This window comes from Panthera uncia, chromosome C2, assembly GCF_023721935.1.
Source record: "Panthera uncia isolate 11264 chromosome C2, Puncia_PCG_1.0, whole genome shotgun sequence".
In the NCBI taxonomy this organism is placed as follows: Eukaryota; Metazoa; Chordata; class Mammalia; order Carnivora; family Felidae; genus Panthera; species Panthera uncia.
In genome coordinates, this window is record NC_064810.1 from 127,208,808 (window position 1) to 127,225,065 (window position 16,258).

Here is a 16,258-nt window from a genome sequence, read left to right on the forward strand (position 1 = left end):
ACACACACACACACACACACACACACACACACACACACACACACACACCTTTTTAAAGATCCCATTTCCTATCAGTAAGAACAGGTTGCACCCAAAGATTTCTAAGGTCCCTTTCTTAATCTAAAATCCTGTGACTTCTTAATACAATTTTCAGCATCCTAAATTTAATAACAAAAACAAAAATGGGGAGAAAGGCAGGGCAAGCATAGATGCAAGGGCTACAGCAGTGGTTAAGGGGGACTGTGGCTTGTGGTGCAACTGTCCTATGCATGGCTAAAATTACAAAAAAAAAAAAAAAAAAAAAAAAAAAGAAGGGGGGATCTTATTAACAACAAAATTAACTCATCCCGCAGAACATCTAGGTAACCCTTAGTATCTTGCTAGAAAATATACCACCTCTGTCCCCTGTGGTAATTTTCTGACCCGACTTAAGAGTCTCCAAAATAAAGTTTATTTTAGCTCATTCAACAATATTTATTCGGTCAGGCCAAGTATTAAATTTTACTCTTCAGCCTTGTAGCTGGTTTATAAGGTGCAGGAATTCCCAAATTTGGGGTTAGGAGGTGTGAGTTGTAGCTCTGTCACTAATAAGCTCTTATCATGGATAAGTCACTCACATTTTAGGCCTGTATCTTCAATAAAGCAGCTAATCTAGATCTGATGGTCCAAGGCACCACAAAGTATTCCAGAAACTTTCAGGGGTGAGAAGTGGGCTCTAAGTCTCCAATTCTCCACTTCCCTACTTAACCCCACGAATTAGCTTCTTGTTTATCTGTTTCACATACTGAAAAAAGAGTTCTGAAACTTACCTACGTACATCCTTAACTTACAAACTTGAGCGTACACTGGCATCATTTAAAAAATACTGATGTCTGGGTCCCATCCCCAGAAATTCTGATTCTATTCCAGTTTGGACATCAAAATTTTGAACTTCCCAGGGGATTCCAGTTACAGCAATATTTGATAACTACTGTTCTAGATCCTGGCTACTCAAAACGTGGCCTGTGCAAGCAGCATCAGCAGCACCTGGAGCTCGTCAGAAATACAGGAGCACTGTCCCAACTTTAACATGCATGTGGATCATCTGGAGATTTGTTAAAATAACAGATTCTGATTCATCACATCTGGAAGGGTCTGGAAGTCTTTGTTTCTAACAAACTCCCAGGTGATGCTGATGCTACTAATTTAGACATCAGACTGAGTAGCAAGGATCTAGCAGTTCTTTTTTTTTTTTTTTAAGTTTGTTTATTTCAAGAGCGAGCGAGCGAGAGCGAGAGCGAGAGAGAGAGAGAGCGCACAGCATGAGCCAGGGAGGGGCAGAGGGGTGGGCGGGTGAGAGACAGAATCCCAAGCAGGCTCTGTGCTGTCAGCACACAGAGCCCAACTCAGGGCTCAATCTCACAAACTGTGAGATCATGACTTGAGCCAAAATCAAGAGTCAAATGCTTACTGAGCCACCCAGATGCGCCAAGGATCTAGCAGTTCTTTAAGTCTGTCCTTCCCCTACCCCCACTAGGAACATCAGAATCACCTGGGAATTTGTTTGAAATTCCAATTCCAATCGAAACCTAAAGAATCAAAACCACCAGGGTAGGGCCTGGCAATCTATGTTTTAAGAAGCCTTCCAAGTGATTCTGATGCACACTCAAACCTGAGAAATTCAATTTCTAGGATATCTACTATCCTAGATCAATCAGCCAGGGTTCTTATGTCAGCTCTAAGCAATTGGTGGCTGGCTTTTGTAAACCTCTTGAAAAACTTTAAAAGGTCAATAAACATTTTCAGTATTTTTGTATTGCCTTTTCTATATTGATAAATGAATGCCAACTTTGAAACTACTTTAAGAATTTGGGGCATGGCGGGGGGAGGGGGGCACCTAGGTGGCCCAATCAGTTAAGCATCTGACTCTTGATTTTGGCTCAAGTTCACAATCTTATGGTTCTTGAGATCCAGCCCCACCTCAGCTCTGCTCTGCACCTGACTACTCAAAGCTTGCTTGTGATTCTCTTTCTCCCCCTCTCTCTCTGCCCCTCCCCCTCCCCCTGCTCACTCGAATACTCCCTCTCTCTCTTTTTCTCTCTCAAATAAATTTAAATGCATACATAAACTTTAAAAAAATAATTTGGGGTATGGGATGGACCAACATATTAAAAAGCACTGATAAACTCTGTGGGGAAAATACTTGCTTTATCAAAATGACAAAGGGGTGAAAATTAATTGTGGAAAGTTTTGGTATTCAACCACTAGGAATCTAACATCATGGACTTTGGCTTTATAAATCTGAAATTGGTAGGTATACTAATTTCTAGTATAAGATTACCTCTTTTTCCTACCCACAACTTACATCAATTTTAGGAAAAAAAGTAAAAAAAAGAAAGTATAAGTTAAATAAAAATGTACAGGTTAAAAAAATCTAAAGGGATACCTAGCTGGCTCAGTCGGTAAACTGTGGAACTCCTAATTTCCGGGTTGTGAGTTCTAGCCCCATGTTGGGTGTAGACATTACTTAAAAATAAAATCTTAAATTAAAACAAAACAAACATACATACAAAAAACAACCTAGAACATTTTCCAGTTCAATTTCAAGAGTAAGAGAGGTATTTATTTTATAACTGGAAGTTTTTCTATCTTAATCCTCCTCACCTATCTCACCCATCCTCCCAACCCACTTCCCCTCTGGCAACCACCAGTTCTCTGTATTTAACAGACTTTGTTTATTAGATTACACGTAGAAGTGAAATCATATAGTATTTGTCTTCCTCTGAATTATTTCACTTAGCATAATACCCTCTAGGTCCATCAATGTTGTCATAAATGGCAAGATTTCATAAGGCTAATATTCCATTTTACACTCACAGACCCTACGTAGATCTTCTTTATCCATTCATCTATCTAGGGACACTTGGGCTGGCTGCTTCCATATCTTGACTATTGTAAATAAGGCTGCTGTAAACACAGGGGTACATATATCTTTTCAAATTATTTTTCTTTGGGTAAAAATAAGACCTGGAGTTGAAAAGTACAGCATAGAGAATATAGTTAATAATATTGGAATAACATTGTATGGTGACAGCTGGCGACTATACTTATGATAAGCAATCAGTAATGTATAAAACTGTTGGATTACTATGTTGTACACCTGAAACTAATACAACCCTGTCAACTAAAAGGTTTAAAAGTATTTCTGAATAATAAAAGGCCACTATTCTTTGGGGAAAAAAAGTAAGAAAGGTACATGCTTTCTAGTTCATCTTGTATAAAGCATGTTTAAAAAATATTTGTTAGGGGCGCCTGGGTGGCTCAGTTGGTTGAGCATCCAACTTTGTTTCAGGTCATGATCTCGTGGTTGGTGAGTTCAAGCCTCTTACTGGGTTCTGTGCTGACAGCTCAGAGTCTGGAGCCTGCTTCGGATTCTGTGTCTCCTTCTCTCTCTGCCTGCCCATCACCCACTCACACACTGTCTCTCTCTCTCAAAAATAAATAAATAAAATTTGTTAGGAGGACCTGGGTGGCTCAGTCAGTTGAGCATGCAACTCTTAATTTCAGCTCAGGTCATGATCTCATGGTTTTTAGGATCGAGCCCCACATGAAGCTCTGTGCTGACAGTGTGGGGCTTGCTTGGGATTCTCTCTGTCCCCCTCTCTCTCCCTGCCTTTCCCCTGTTCAGATGGTCACGCGCGCTCTCTCTCTCAAAATAAATAACCTTAAAAAAAATTATGTTACATGTTTTTGTTTCACACGTTATTAACTGCCTTCTTCTCAAAGCTCTATATCTAAAACACTTAAGTCCAAATTGTAATCTATTACCCCAAACAAAAAATTCCTGAAGACAATTTAGATTTTCCTTGTTTTATTAGCATTAATATCACCTCCCATTTGGGTGGTATTATGTCTTTTTTTTATCTATTCTTTTTTTTGAGAGAGAAGAGAGAGAGAGTGAGCAGGGGAGGGGCAGAGAGACAGAGAAAGAGAAAGAGAGAATCCCAGGCAGGCTCCACATCGTCAGAGAGGATCCCGATGTGGAGCTCAAACCCACAAACTGTGAGATCATGACCTGAACTGAAATCAAGAGGCGGACACTTAACCGACTGAGCCACCCAGGTGCCCCTGGATATGGTTACGTCTTAACTCCTTTGGGTAGAAAGAACAATCCAAATAAATACACCACAAATCAATAAACCATTAGTAATGAGGAAAAAATTCCTAATTTGTACCTGATTCACTCCATAAGTGAGTAGTTCCCTACATGACAAGGAGAGAAATGTTTTTACCTTACCAATGCCACATCTTGTCAGCATTTCAGCAGTCACACTACCAACTCCACCAACACCTACTATTGCTATAGCAAAGGTACGGATTTTCTGTGAAATGCAAAATTATACATTTGTTGGTTAACTTTTCATCAAAAATGTCAGAAATTATTTTCATTTACTGAAATCATCTTCGAAAACTTGGAAAGGTTTATCATACCTCATAGTCATTTACAATCCCCATTCGTTTCAATGCCATCAGGCGGCTTAAAACAAAAAAAGTTTTAAATTACAATCTTTTAATATGTGATATAGATAAACATACATCATCCCAGAAAAACACAAACTCAATCACTACTAATGCTTTAAAAGAAATCTTTCGGCCTGCCTTTACCAGGTGAGACTAAATCACCTGGGAAACTTTAAAAACACCCATGCCTGAAGATGCTTCCAAGTGTAGCCTGTGCAACAAGATTTTTTAAAAATGCACCTCAGATGTTCTAATGGGCAGCCAAGGTCAAAAACAATTGACTTAAATGTTAAGTGTCTAGATGAGGCAGGTCAAAGTAAAATTTCAACATTTTCCCATGCTTTCTTAGCATATGTATTTAACATTTAACACTCAGATTAATGTTTAACATCAGTTGTATCTGCCCAAAACGGATGACGTCTACTTTTAGTAAGCACCTACTGTATGCCAAGGACTCTAAGAGGTACTTTACCTAGTTAGTCTGCTCTGTTATCTTGAGTTCAATATGTGTGTGTGTGTGTGTGTGTGTGTGTGTGTGTGTGTGTGTGTATTTAAACCCATATACATAAAATTCCCATTCGTTTACACTTTAAAGAGTCAAATACTTCTACCAGGCTTGCTAAAATTCTGCAAGCTCCTGGCCCCCACGTCCCTTTTCCTCTCCTTCCTCATTTTCAACTGTTACTAACACATCTCTAAATAGCATGCTAACGTTGTTACTTCTGGATTTTCAGTTTTAGGTATTATTTGAACATTTCACTCGTACCACTGGTCCCTACTAAACACAAATACTTCCCATGGTTGCTCAGCTACTAAGAGTTGGGATTTGAATCGAATCATTCTGGTTCTAGAGACCTTCCTCTTAACCCCTGCACTGTATCGAGCCGGCTGACAGTATTGGTAAAGTCAAACAGCTTTAAAACTAAAGCTAATTGTGCTTTCCCACCACGCCCCCAATTTTGAAATTTTGAGAAGCCTTTATGAAACTCGAAGTCTATGCTTAGCGGGTTTTATATTTAATATCTTCTGAAAGTTATTACTATCAGTTTTATGCACAACGAGGCAGACTAAAAACAGAGGGAGGGGCGTTAGGAAACGGGCCGCGTGTCCTCAGCCGGCCGGCGAGCAGCACCATATGGCTGGTTCGCTCGGGTTTTGTTTCTTAAGAGGAAGAATACCGAGTAGTACTGAGACCTGGCCCCGGGCGTTTGGGAACAGGACTCAAGAAGAGGAAGGTGGACGGCGGCGTGAGCTGCACAGGATGGGAGCGCCTCACTCCTGACCACCCGGAGACCTTGACCTCGCCCCCTCGCCGGCCTCCCACCCGCAACGCAGATCACCTGTAAGGATTGGAGTCCACCACCTCCGGGCTCATCTTCTCGATGCGGACCCGGCCGCCGCCTCCGTCGCCGCCCCCCAAGGCCCGCCGACTCCTCTCCAGTGCCAGTTCCCGCTCCAGCTCCTCCACCCGCTGCTGCAGCCGCTCCACAGACTCGGCCATGGCTGGGACGCCGGCCGCCAACGTTCCCAGCCCCGGCCTTCGCCGTCGCCTCCGCCCCACGCTGCTAGGCCTGCTGGCCCCGCGAGGGGTAAGCGAGAAGGCACCTAGCCACGGCCTTCCTAGCCCAGAACCCTGGGGAAGTGTTCCCACCGCCTCACGAACGACACGTCGCCGCCGCTCCCGGGGTCCGGCCGCTGTACCGCTTCCGGTGCGTTGCTGTCACCGCTCCCCCTCAGAAAAAAAACCCGCTCCTCTTTGCTTCCTTCTTCGGCCGGTCCTAACAGACCCGGCCGCACCAGGGCCAGAGTTCTTAGCGACCGGAGCCGGCGGCCTCTGATGGTGCCTTTCCAGCCGGGCGGTTAGGAGAAACACCCAGGATCTTTTATTCCTGGGCCCAAGGTCTCGACGGGCCCATTTCTGAACCGGACCCAGTAGGTCTTTTCCGCCTGTCGGTTCGTGAAATTTGGAGGTAGAAGAGGCCTCTTCATATTAGGAGTGATTAACGTGGCTTTACCTTCTTCAGAATAGCGGCCTCCAACTGTGAGGCTGACTGAAATTGTTAAATGCGAGCACATGGAGGTTATCTCCCACAACCCGACTAGAGCCTGAATGACCAGATTCAGGGACCAATCTTGTTCAACCACGGTGCCCAGGGATGTGTGTGATTGGCAGGAGAGGCGGGGCCACCTCCGCCCCGTCGCGTCGGGGCCACTCCCGCCCCGTCGCGTCAGGACCTCGCCCCCAAGCCGTGGAGTAGCACTCCTCAGGCCAGAGGTCTCAGCGCGGAAGGCCTGTGCATTCTGCATCTAGGCGGCCGACAGAGGCAGTCATGGAGGGCGGTGCCTCCCTCGAGCCCGAGACCACCGAAGTGCTGCCCCAGCACAAGTTCGACACCGGGTCCCTGGAGGCCTATCTAAACCAGCACTTGCCCGGCTTTGGGGCCGAGCCAGAGGCCCACCTGACCGTTGCTCAATACAGGTATCGACGCCGGCCTTCTCCTCCAGCGGAAACAAATCTGTACAGTGTGCTTTTCTTTCTTTGGCCCACGGTGGGTTCGCAATTTCCCCCCGTCCCCGCTTCTTTTCCTGCACTGACTCGCTCTGTAGGTGGGGGCTGCCGTCAGTGGTCCCCTGCATTTCATCCTGGGTATTTCCAATTCGAGGACAATAATGGAAGCACCACAACATTCATGAGTCCAGCTATGAGAAGGAATCTTTGTTGAAGGATGCAATCCTGTACCTGGAAGATTCACTGAGGCAATTAAGGTTGGAAGCTTTGTGGGATAATATAAAGAGGTTTTCTCTCAACTTGTTAGGTGACCGTTAGATCTTTTTTTTTTTTTTTTTCTGAGAAACAGGTGCAATTCCGTTGTAATTGGCAATGTTCTCGAAGGTTGAGTTAATGGCACCAGCTGGTGGGCCTGAATTCTAATCCTAGATCTTCCACTTAGCAAATCACAGCACTACTTTGGGCTTCAGTTCTTTTTGAAGTGAGGGAATGGAACTGGATGACGCTCCTGAGAATACTGTTCTCCACCATGAATCTGGCTCTGGTCTGTTTTATAATAAAAAAACAAATTTAAAAAAAATTTATTCTAAAAATAGTATTGTGATAAAGGCAGAACTATAGAAACAGTGCTGGCTTCCAGGAAATTCTATCTGCCACTTAATGACTGGGAATATTAATGTTATATAAACTCCCTGAGAATTAGTTTCCTGATCTGCAATAAGTACTTGCTCCTTTTGATAATTAAATTGCATAATAGTAGGTGAAAGGTCTTAAACAGTGTTTACAACACAAGGCTTCTAGGCTGGAAACCTAAGCTGTTTTTTATTACGCCTACTTCAGCCTCCAGTATCTATTGGGATGTGTTACCTTTTAATTCTATACCACAAAACTCTCTGATCCATCTCCTTTACCACTGTTTTTATTTTCACATAAATCAGTAGTCATGGAATACAAATGCCAGTGATAAGTGCCAGAGGCATATGATATTGAGTATTGTTGCAGGGAGTATGGCCGGAGTCGCAAAAGATGAGTCCGCAAAGTGCAGTTAAGTGAAGGTCCTCATACTCGAGTCGGAATGAGGCCCCGACTCCAGAATGAAGCTTCTTTTTATTAGGATAATTGCGGAAGACTATGTGCATAAAGTCAGCTAAGCAAGTGTGTTCATCAATCTAATGGTTTAGCTTTTCAAGGTTGAATTTGAAGTTAATTGGTTTCTATAACACTAGGAAGGGTCAGGTGTGAAGGAGGATCTGACCCTAGACAACGTTAATGGCTCTAGGCAATCCTTACAAGCCACAGCACAGCCAGCTGTGTTCAGCTGTGTAAACATGCTAAGGCCTTATACCTTCTCCAGCCCTTCCCTTTTGAAGTCTTTTCCTTTGATGCTTCTCTCCTGCATCTCCCACAGCATGTGATACCGACCATGTTTCTTTCTCCAGCTGGGTTCAGCTATATGAGTGCAGGCAAAGAGTTGGACTTAAACTAGAATGGGTGGAGTATGGGGGGCGGCAGTTGCCTGGGTGGCTCAGTTGGTTATGCAACTGACTCTTGATTTTGGCTCAGGTCAATGATCTTATCTCCCTGAGAACCAGCCCCATCGGTTTCATGTTTCACGCTTAGCAGGAATTTGCTTGGGATTTTATCTCTCCTCTCTCTCTCTCTGCCCCTCCTTCTCCCCACCCACCCTGTGCATTTACGCTCCTTCTCAAAATAAATAAACATTAAGGGGGAAAAAACCAGAATGGGGGAAGCCAAGCAAATAATCTGGAGAGGGGTTTAATAAGTATATTAAAGATGCATTCAAGAGGGTGGTTATGTAATTGACCATCAAATTTAAACGAGTGAAGGAAGGATGTGGGGGAAGAGGAAGCTGAAGGATGCTAAAAGATAGTATGATCAATGAATGGTAGTTCCCAGGATTGAAGGATTGTTGGAATCAAGGTACCAACCAGCAGGAGTGAGTGAAAAGATAATGGTCAGAGATAGAAATGCTTAACGAGGATGGATTATGCAGTGCTTGAATTGGTGTGTAAGGTGTGTCCCCTAGAGTAGGTGACTGAAGTAGTATAAAGGAAAATATCACCGGAGTAGAAGAATTCAAGGAACTGACACAGTCCTGAGTGTTAGATGAACATCTGACTAGATTTTGAAATTATTAATGAAGATAGGAATAGTGTAAATAAGAGCAATAGTGAATCAGTAGGCAATGAGGGGGAGTGACTTAAGAGCAGTTGGTTGCAACAAGAAAGGGTAGAGTGCAGTAGTCTCATAACATGAGTTTCAAAGCTGGATTGAAGGGTTTAGGCAGGAGGGAGGGCAAAAAGTTTGCAAGTGGCGATGAGCATCAAGAGGGACGTAGACTCCATCTCCAGGCCTACAGGATAGGTGATGTGGGGGAGGGGGGTGGAATCTACCATGTAATAAGCCTGCAAAGGAAACAGGGGCCTCATGGAACATTCAAACTTTAGTCACAGCGAGAAGGTGAAGTGTCCATTCAGAGATGAGAGTGAAGCTGTTTGTGATTATGCTGAAAGACAGTGAGTTCCAGGGGCACAGAGAAAAGATATCAGGAGTTGGGGGAGGGGAGGGTGGGAGAAGAAGACAAAACAGGGCCTGTGCAGAGCCTTATGGGAATTAGAGTATAGTAGGTAAGTGGTGATATGGGAATCTGGGACTTTTGTTGATGACCTAAACAAGGATAAAGAACATAAGGGGCATCTGCCTAGCTCAGTCAGTAGAGCATGAGACTGTTGATCTCATAATGGTGGGTTAAAGCCCCACATTGGGCATAGAGCTTACTTAAAAAAAAAAAAAGAAAAAAAAAAAAAAAAAAAAAAAAGATGAGACAAATCCTGGGGGGTTAATGACAGTAGTGATATAAGTGATGGGAAATAAGAAAAGTGAAGTGTTTGGGACTACAGAGGGGCAGTCTTATACTAAGTGCTCTGGGCTCCAACCCCCCCCCCCCCCCAACAAATGATGCCAATTTAAAAATAACTTTGTTCGGGGTGCCTGGATGGCTCAGCTAGTTAAGTGTCCAACTCTTGATTTCGGCTCAGGTCATGATCTCACTGTTGTGAGATCAAGCCCCATGTCATTTTTCCATGCTGGGCATGGAGCCTGCTTAAGATTCTCTTTCTTCCTCTCCCACCCTCTCTCTCTCTTAAAAAAAAACCAAAAAAAAAAAAAAAACCCAAAACTTTGTTCTCTAAAATGAATAGCACTTTCCATTTGTTTATCATATGAATAGAATGAACCTGTATTATTCTCTTCCTCTGTGTGTATTCAAGTATTCAAAATGTCTAGTAATAGCTCAAATATGATTTTTAAAAACTGTCACTGATCTTTCTACAAATTAGGATCTTTCAGACTTCATAACTCTGTGGAATGTGTTATGTTGTTTTGGTCAGCTTCGTCTATTTCTGCAGTCATGGTTCCGCAACAGGGTTCTTCTGTTTGACTTCATCTTTGATTCTGCATTGATGTGTCTCATCTTCCACCATGGCCTTACTGTTGAAAATATAGGATCAGAGCATGTCCTTAGGGGATATTTTGCCTCTCTGCTTCTAATCTCTAGCTTTCTACTTCTAAGCCTCTTGTACTGGATACTCAATGTTTTCCATGCTCGAACACCATGACAGTGGTCTTTTAATCTTTAATTTTCTTGATCTCTTATCTAGAGCAAATACATTTAAAATGCTGTTAGCATCAACATCAATAGTTACTTTAGGGGCACCTGGGTGGCTTAGTCGATTTGAATGTCTGACTTCATTCAGGTCATGATCTCATGGCTTGTGGGTTTGAGCCCCGCATTGGGCTCTGTGCTGACAGCTCAGAGCCTGGAGCCTGCTTCAGAGTCTGTGTCGCCCTCTCTCTCTGCCCCTCCCCTGCTCATGCTGTGTCTTTCTCAAAAATAATCATTTAAAAAATTAATGAAAAAAAGTTCAATTATACAACTCTAAAGTGTGCAGGAGTGATGTTTATTAGTTCAAATTTTCCAAACTACTTGTTATCCTGTATCATTGCTCAATTTCGTGAACCTGAATGGACACACTAAACTGACTGTCAGAGCAGATAGTGAAGGTCAAAGTCCATTTGGTACGATCTGTGGTATTGCACGTAATCAGAACAGTCATTACTCCACCAGTGGTTTCAATACCAAAGGAGATGGAATGATATCAAAGATCAGTGAATTTTGAATAGTTTCAGATTTATCCCTGGACAAGAGACAAGATGGCTGCCTACATAGCTGCACACATAAGTAACACCCTTGTCAGGATTGATGCTTTTTTCTAATTTCTTGCTTTCGAAAGAAAATTCCTATAGGTTTTTCTAAGTTTCTGAAGCTTGGAGATGCAGCTGAAACCGCCCAGTAGGATGACCTTGTGGGCCTGAGACTTATCTAGCAAGATGTGAAGAAAGGCTTAAAGAACCTTTTCTCCTTCTCTATGGACAAATTAAGTTAACTTTCTAGCTTTGTTACTCTAGTAACTCCTTAAAGGTGGCATGTCAGCTGTGTTTCTAGGCAACATTACTTCTGGTAAAAATAATATGTAATTGATAAACTGTAATCTAAACTAGAAGTCCTGGAAATGAACTCTAAGTATCTGGTGGGGTACTTTGGGCTTCCCTAAGTGTAGCAAGTTCTTGTACCTGCTCATGTCCCTTGCCAGGAAGCAGGGAGCTGTGTCCAGAAGAATGTTACTAGAGACAATAGCTCCTGTGGAACATGAGGCTTCTAAGCCAGGGTGGAACCTATGTGGTCCCGTTTCTTAGAACCTGAGCCATCACCAAAGGGACACAGGGGTCACCGAGTAGATCCTAGAATGCTGCATGGATTACTGTGATGCCCCTGCTGTAGAAGTTCATCTGATGTTGCCCTGCTGCAAAACCGTATTTCCTGACTTCATATGCTTCCTCTTCTTCTTCTTTTTTTTAAGTTTATTTATTTATTTTGAGGGGGAAAGAGGGACAGAGAGAGAGGGAGAGAGAATCCCAAGCAAGCTCTGTGCTGTCAGCATTGAGCCCTTATGCAGGGCTCAAGCTCACAAACCATGTGATCATGACCTGAGCTAATATCAACAGTCAGCCACTTAACTGACAGCCACCCAGACACCCCTGACTTTGTATGTTTCCAAGTGAACTAGTGCAGAGGGTAGTCAATTAGGTTTTGTGAGACTGATTGTCTAATCAAAGTCTTCTCCAGCCGAGTGAATTTCCCTAACTGCATACTTAAATACGAAGATTCCATCTTTGTTAACTAAGATTTGGCAAATCAAAAATACCACCTCTTTGGTTATAGCAACACATTTCTTTCAGCACCAAATATCTTGTCCAACTCCTAAACAATAGCTATGGCTATTGGCTTATTGATGATTCTTATCATATTGGTACCATCAGTGGTTTCTGGATTATATGGCAACCTGATGTTTAGAGTGATTAAAGTTAGCCATTACTATGTGCACAGTGTTGGTGATGATCTTCCCAAGGTGGGCTTCTGCATTTTGGGGGGTTCTTTTTAGGAACCATAGTATATATGTACACAGAGGAGAAGATTTTAATTTGGTGAGATTTTTTTAACAGAAATATGTATTTTTTAATTTATCTGTTGAAGTATAGTGTCACTGGGATTTTTTTTGAGACAAAATTTATCTTATATAACATTTAAAATTTGAACTATTTTTAAATATACAACTTAGTGGGTTTTAGTATATTCACAATGTTGTGTCACCCGTACCTCTATTTCCAGAACATTTCCATCAACCTAGAAAGCAATCCTTACCTACCAATTCTGCCCTCCTCCCATCCCTTAGCAGCCACTAATCCACTTTCTGTCCCTATGGATTTACATACTCTGGACATTTCAAAGAAGTGGAATCATATAACACATGGTCTTTTGTAACTGGCTTTTTTTCACTTAGCATCATGTTTTCAAAGCCCATTCTTGTTGCGGTATGTATCAGAACTTTATTCCTTCTATGGCTAACAGTCCATTATATGGCTGTGTTACATTTTGTTTATACATCCGTCTATTAATGGACATTTGGGTTATTTCCATTTTGGGGCTGTTGTGAATAATGCTGCTATGAACATTCACGGACAAGGTTTTATACAAATGTATTTTCGGTTCCCTTAGATCTATACCTAGGAGTGGAATTGCTGGGTCATATGGTAACTCTATCTTCAATAAAAAGGTTTTTGCTTTTTCTTTATATTTCACTTATGTCATTTACTATCTTGAAAGGCTGGTACTTCATATATGATTGCATCATCAAAAAATGCATCAATCAGACTTTTGGCATTAAAAAAAATGTTGTAAGTTTCATTGCTCTTTGTAGCATCACAAATAAATTTTCCCATGTCCCAATAATCAACATAGCTTGAGGTGATCCCATTCTTGACCACTGGCAATGATCTCTATTTTTCCATGTTAAAAGGCACCCACACAGGTTTAGATGGTGCCAAAATCAGTGTTCTTAGATATGATTCCTGGGAAGGATGGGTCTGGCTTGTAGAAGAAAGATGTAGACAATGGAGCTGCTACTGCATTCAATCTGTACTAGTTTTGTCCTTTGCAGATAGAAGCTAAAGGCCTAGGGAGAAACTTCAAAGATTTTTTTTCACTTCCTATTACCTGTTACTTCAGAGACTGATTCTTTTAATTATTTGTTTAAGGCCTCTCTTTCATGCTTTTGGAATCTTCAAAAGCTGAGTAATTCTAAACTGCTATATTGTGAATGAAGGTGTAAATTGAATAGTTTTGATATCTGGACGATATTTTTAGTCCATGTGAGAATTTTTGCTCTCCTTGCAGGGAAAGCCAATGCCCTGGTATCTATGAGTTCCTTGGGGCACTGTTGTATTTCCCTGGCCCAGATGTTCACCCTGGTCCAGACACTTCTCTCTTACCAGAATTCCCATTGTGGAGAGCTATACTTAGGTGCTAGCCTTGGTGAAGCATCTGGGGGTTATATCTCTAACAGCAGATGAGGAGCCATTTACCCACCTATTCCAGCATCCTTTAATTAATTTTCTGACTGATCACATACAATTTCTTTTCCCAGCCTTCATTTACTTAGATCTAGGCATTGTTCTAGGGGTACTACTGATAAAATTCATGATTTACAGGCAGGGAGTGAGGTCCTCTCTTCTACCTCTGTGGATTACAGATTTTCCAGCTGCCACTGTGTTATCTGCTTTATATCATCCCAAAACTAGTGTTTTGAGCTGCTAGTAGCACCTCTGTTGATTTCCCAGCACTGAAATTTATTTATTTTCATTTTGTGCTTCTTTTGACATCTTGGTAGCATTTGGGGAAGGAAAATATATCTTTGTAATAGACCTTTTCTCTACTCTTACCCAGATCAGGACAGTCCAATCCAACCTTTTATCTCCAGAAGGGCTATCAAGCATATGTACTCAGAAAAAAACCATCTGGATCACTTCTTCCTAAAGCACATAAGGTATGGTGTACAAATGCAATAATTCTTTTTTAAGTTTACTTATTTTAGAAAGAGAGCAGGGGAGAAGGAGAGGGAGAGAGAGAATCCCAAGCAGGTTCCTTGCTGATGGCACGGAACCCGACGCAGGGCTCAAACTCATGAAATGTGAGATCATGACCTGAGCCAAAATCGAGAATCAGACATTCAACTGCCACCCAGGCACCCCCCCCTTTTTAAAAAAATTTTAGAGTACATGAGCAGGGGAGAGGAGCAGGAGTCGGGGGAGAGAGGGAGAGAGAGAGAGGCAGAGAGAGAAAAAGAGAGAATCCCAAGCAGGCTCCACACTTGGTGTGGAGTCCAATACCGGGTTCGATCCCGTGACCCTGGGATCATGACCTGAGCCGAAATCAGGGGTTGGACACTCAACCAACTGAGCCATACAGGCACCTCTACAAATGCAATAATTCTTTGTTGACAAATAAATGCTTTTTATGCACACACACAAAAAAAACATTTTAAATTGCTTTTATTTTTTATTTTTTAAAGTGTTTATTTTTGAGAGAGAGCACTCACAAGCAGGGGAAGGGCAGAGAGAGAGGGAAAAAGAGAATCCGAAGCAAGACCCAAGCTGTCAGCACAGAGCCCAGTGTGGACCTCAAACTCATGAACTGTGAGATCGTGACCTGAGGCGAAGTCTGACATTTAACCCAACGAGTTACCCAGCCGCCCCTAAATTGCTTTAAAAGTCATCTCATGTTATTAAATAATAGATAATGTATTTTATTTATCAGATGAAGATTTCACTTGAATTGTATCCCTTTTTGTTTTTAAAAAGGACTTGAGGAGGGGTACCTGGGTGGTTCAGTTGGCTAAGCATTGGACTTCAGCTCAGGTCATCATTCCAGCACCAGGGTGCTTACAAACACTTCTGTCACAGCCTATGGCTCTGCTGGCTTCTCTCACCTTGGTCATTGTTTAGTCATGTCCCTGCTCTAGTTAATCTTTATCAACTGCTGCTTTATTACAGCTGTCAAAGTGAGCTGCGTGGTTTCTCCTCCTTAGAAGTCATCAGTCACCGCTGAGTCTGGGGCCAGATAAGTCAGCATCACAGCTCTGCTGTGAGCCATGTCCTGAGGTCCTGAGTGATAGGCTCATATATCTGTCCTGGTTGAGGAGACCCTTTTATCATATTGGGTTCCTGTTTCAGTGTTAGCTTACGTCTCTTTGCCTCCTTTCCCCATGGTTATCTTGAACTCCATGGCAGCCTTGGATACCAGGAAGGATTCCCATCCTCTGCTTTAGAAACAAATACCTCTTTAGATCTCCAGAAAAGCTAGTGCTTTTCCCTTCTACCAACACTCACTGGCCTCCCCCAGCACCATGTAGCTGACTGTGCTCAGAGCCTTAGAATAGAGACTTGCCTGAGCCCCCTTGAGAGACAGAAAAAGAAAGAGTAAATGAGAGCAAGCCAGTGAGCCGTGAATTGCTGAGAACATCTCTTTGTGAAATATTATGAAATTTGTGAAATATTGTGATCAGGAACTGTTGCCTTCATATGAGCAGAGCCAGGATGAAGCCCCATTCATGTGCTGTCCTTTAGACTAATTAAATTTCTTTTTTTTTTTTTTTTTTTTTTAGTGCTGGCCTAATTTATAATTGTAATAATTGCTATGACTACATGACTACTTTTAAGGAAAATATTACCCCCCAGGTCATTTGTTGATACTGTTTTAAAATTGATTTGTAGGGGTGCCTGGGTGGCTCAGTCGGTTAAGTATCTGACTTTGGCTCAGGTCATGATTTCATG

At 42.4% G+C, this 16,258-nt stretch overlaps 2 protein-coding genes across 8 annotated transcripts in view; one reads left to right on the forward strand and one right to left on the reverse strand.

The window, feature by feature from the left end:
* Positions 1 to 6,171, reverse strand: part of UBA5 (ubiquitin like modifier activating enzyme 5) — a 14,659-nt gene extending 8,488 nt beyond the window's left edge. For 2 of the 6 annotated variants that reach the window (XM_049629826.1, XM_049629825.1), the window contains exons 1-3: positions 5,841 to 6,119; positions 4,471 to 4,516; positions 4,272 to 4,361 (exon numbers count right to left, since the gene is read on the reverse strand). In XM_049629826.1, the coding sequence (XP_049485783.1) occupies positions 4,272 to 4,361; positions 4,471 to 4,516; positions 5,841 to 6,001 (297 nt within the window). In that variant the 5' untranslated portion in view covers positions 6,002 to 6,119. Of the gene's footprint in view, positions 1 to 4,214; positions 4,362 to 4,470; positions 4,517 to 4,972; positions 5,809 to 5,840 lie in introns of those variants that run through there. The other 4 variants (XM_049629830.1, XM_049629827.1, XM_049629829.1 and 1 more) reach the window with 4 other exon arrangements.
* Positions 6,172 to 6,649: 478 nt separating this feature from the next.
* ACAD11 (acyl-CoA dehydrogenase family member 11) overlaps positions 6,650 to 16,258 on the forward strand; it is a 92,562-nt gene continuing 82,953 nt past the window's right edge. For both annotated transcript variants that reach the window (XM_049629815.1, XM_049629816.1), the window contains exons 1-2: positions 6,650 to 6,979; positions 14,373 to 14,472. In XM_049629815.1, the coding sequence (XP_049485772.1) occupies positions 6,831 to 6,979; positions 14,373 to 14,472 (249 nt within the window). In that variant the 5' untranslated portion in view covers positions 6,650 to 6,830. The remainder of the gene's footprint in view (positions 6,980 to 14,372; positions 14,473 to 16,258) is intronic.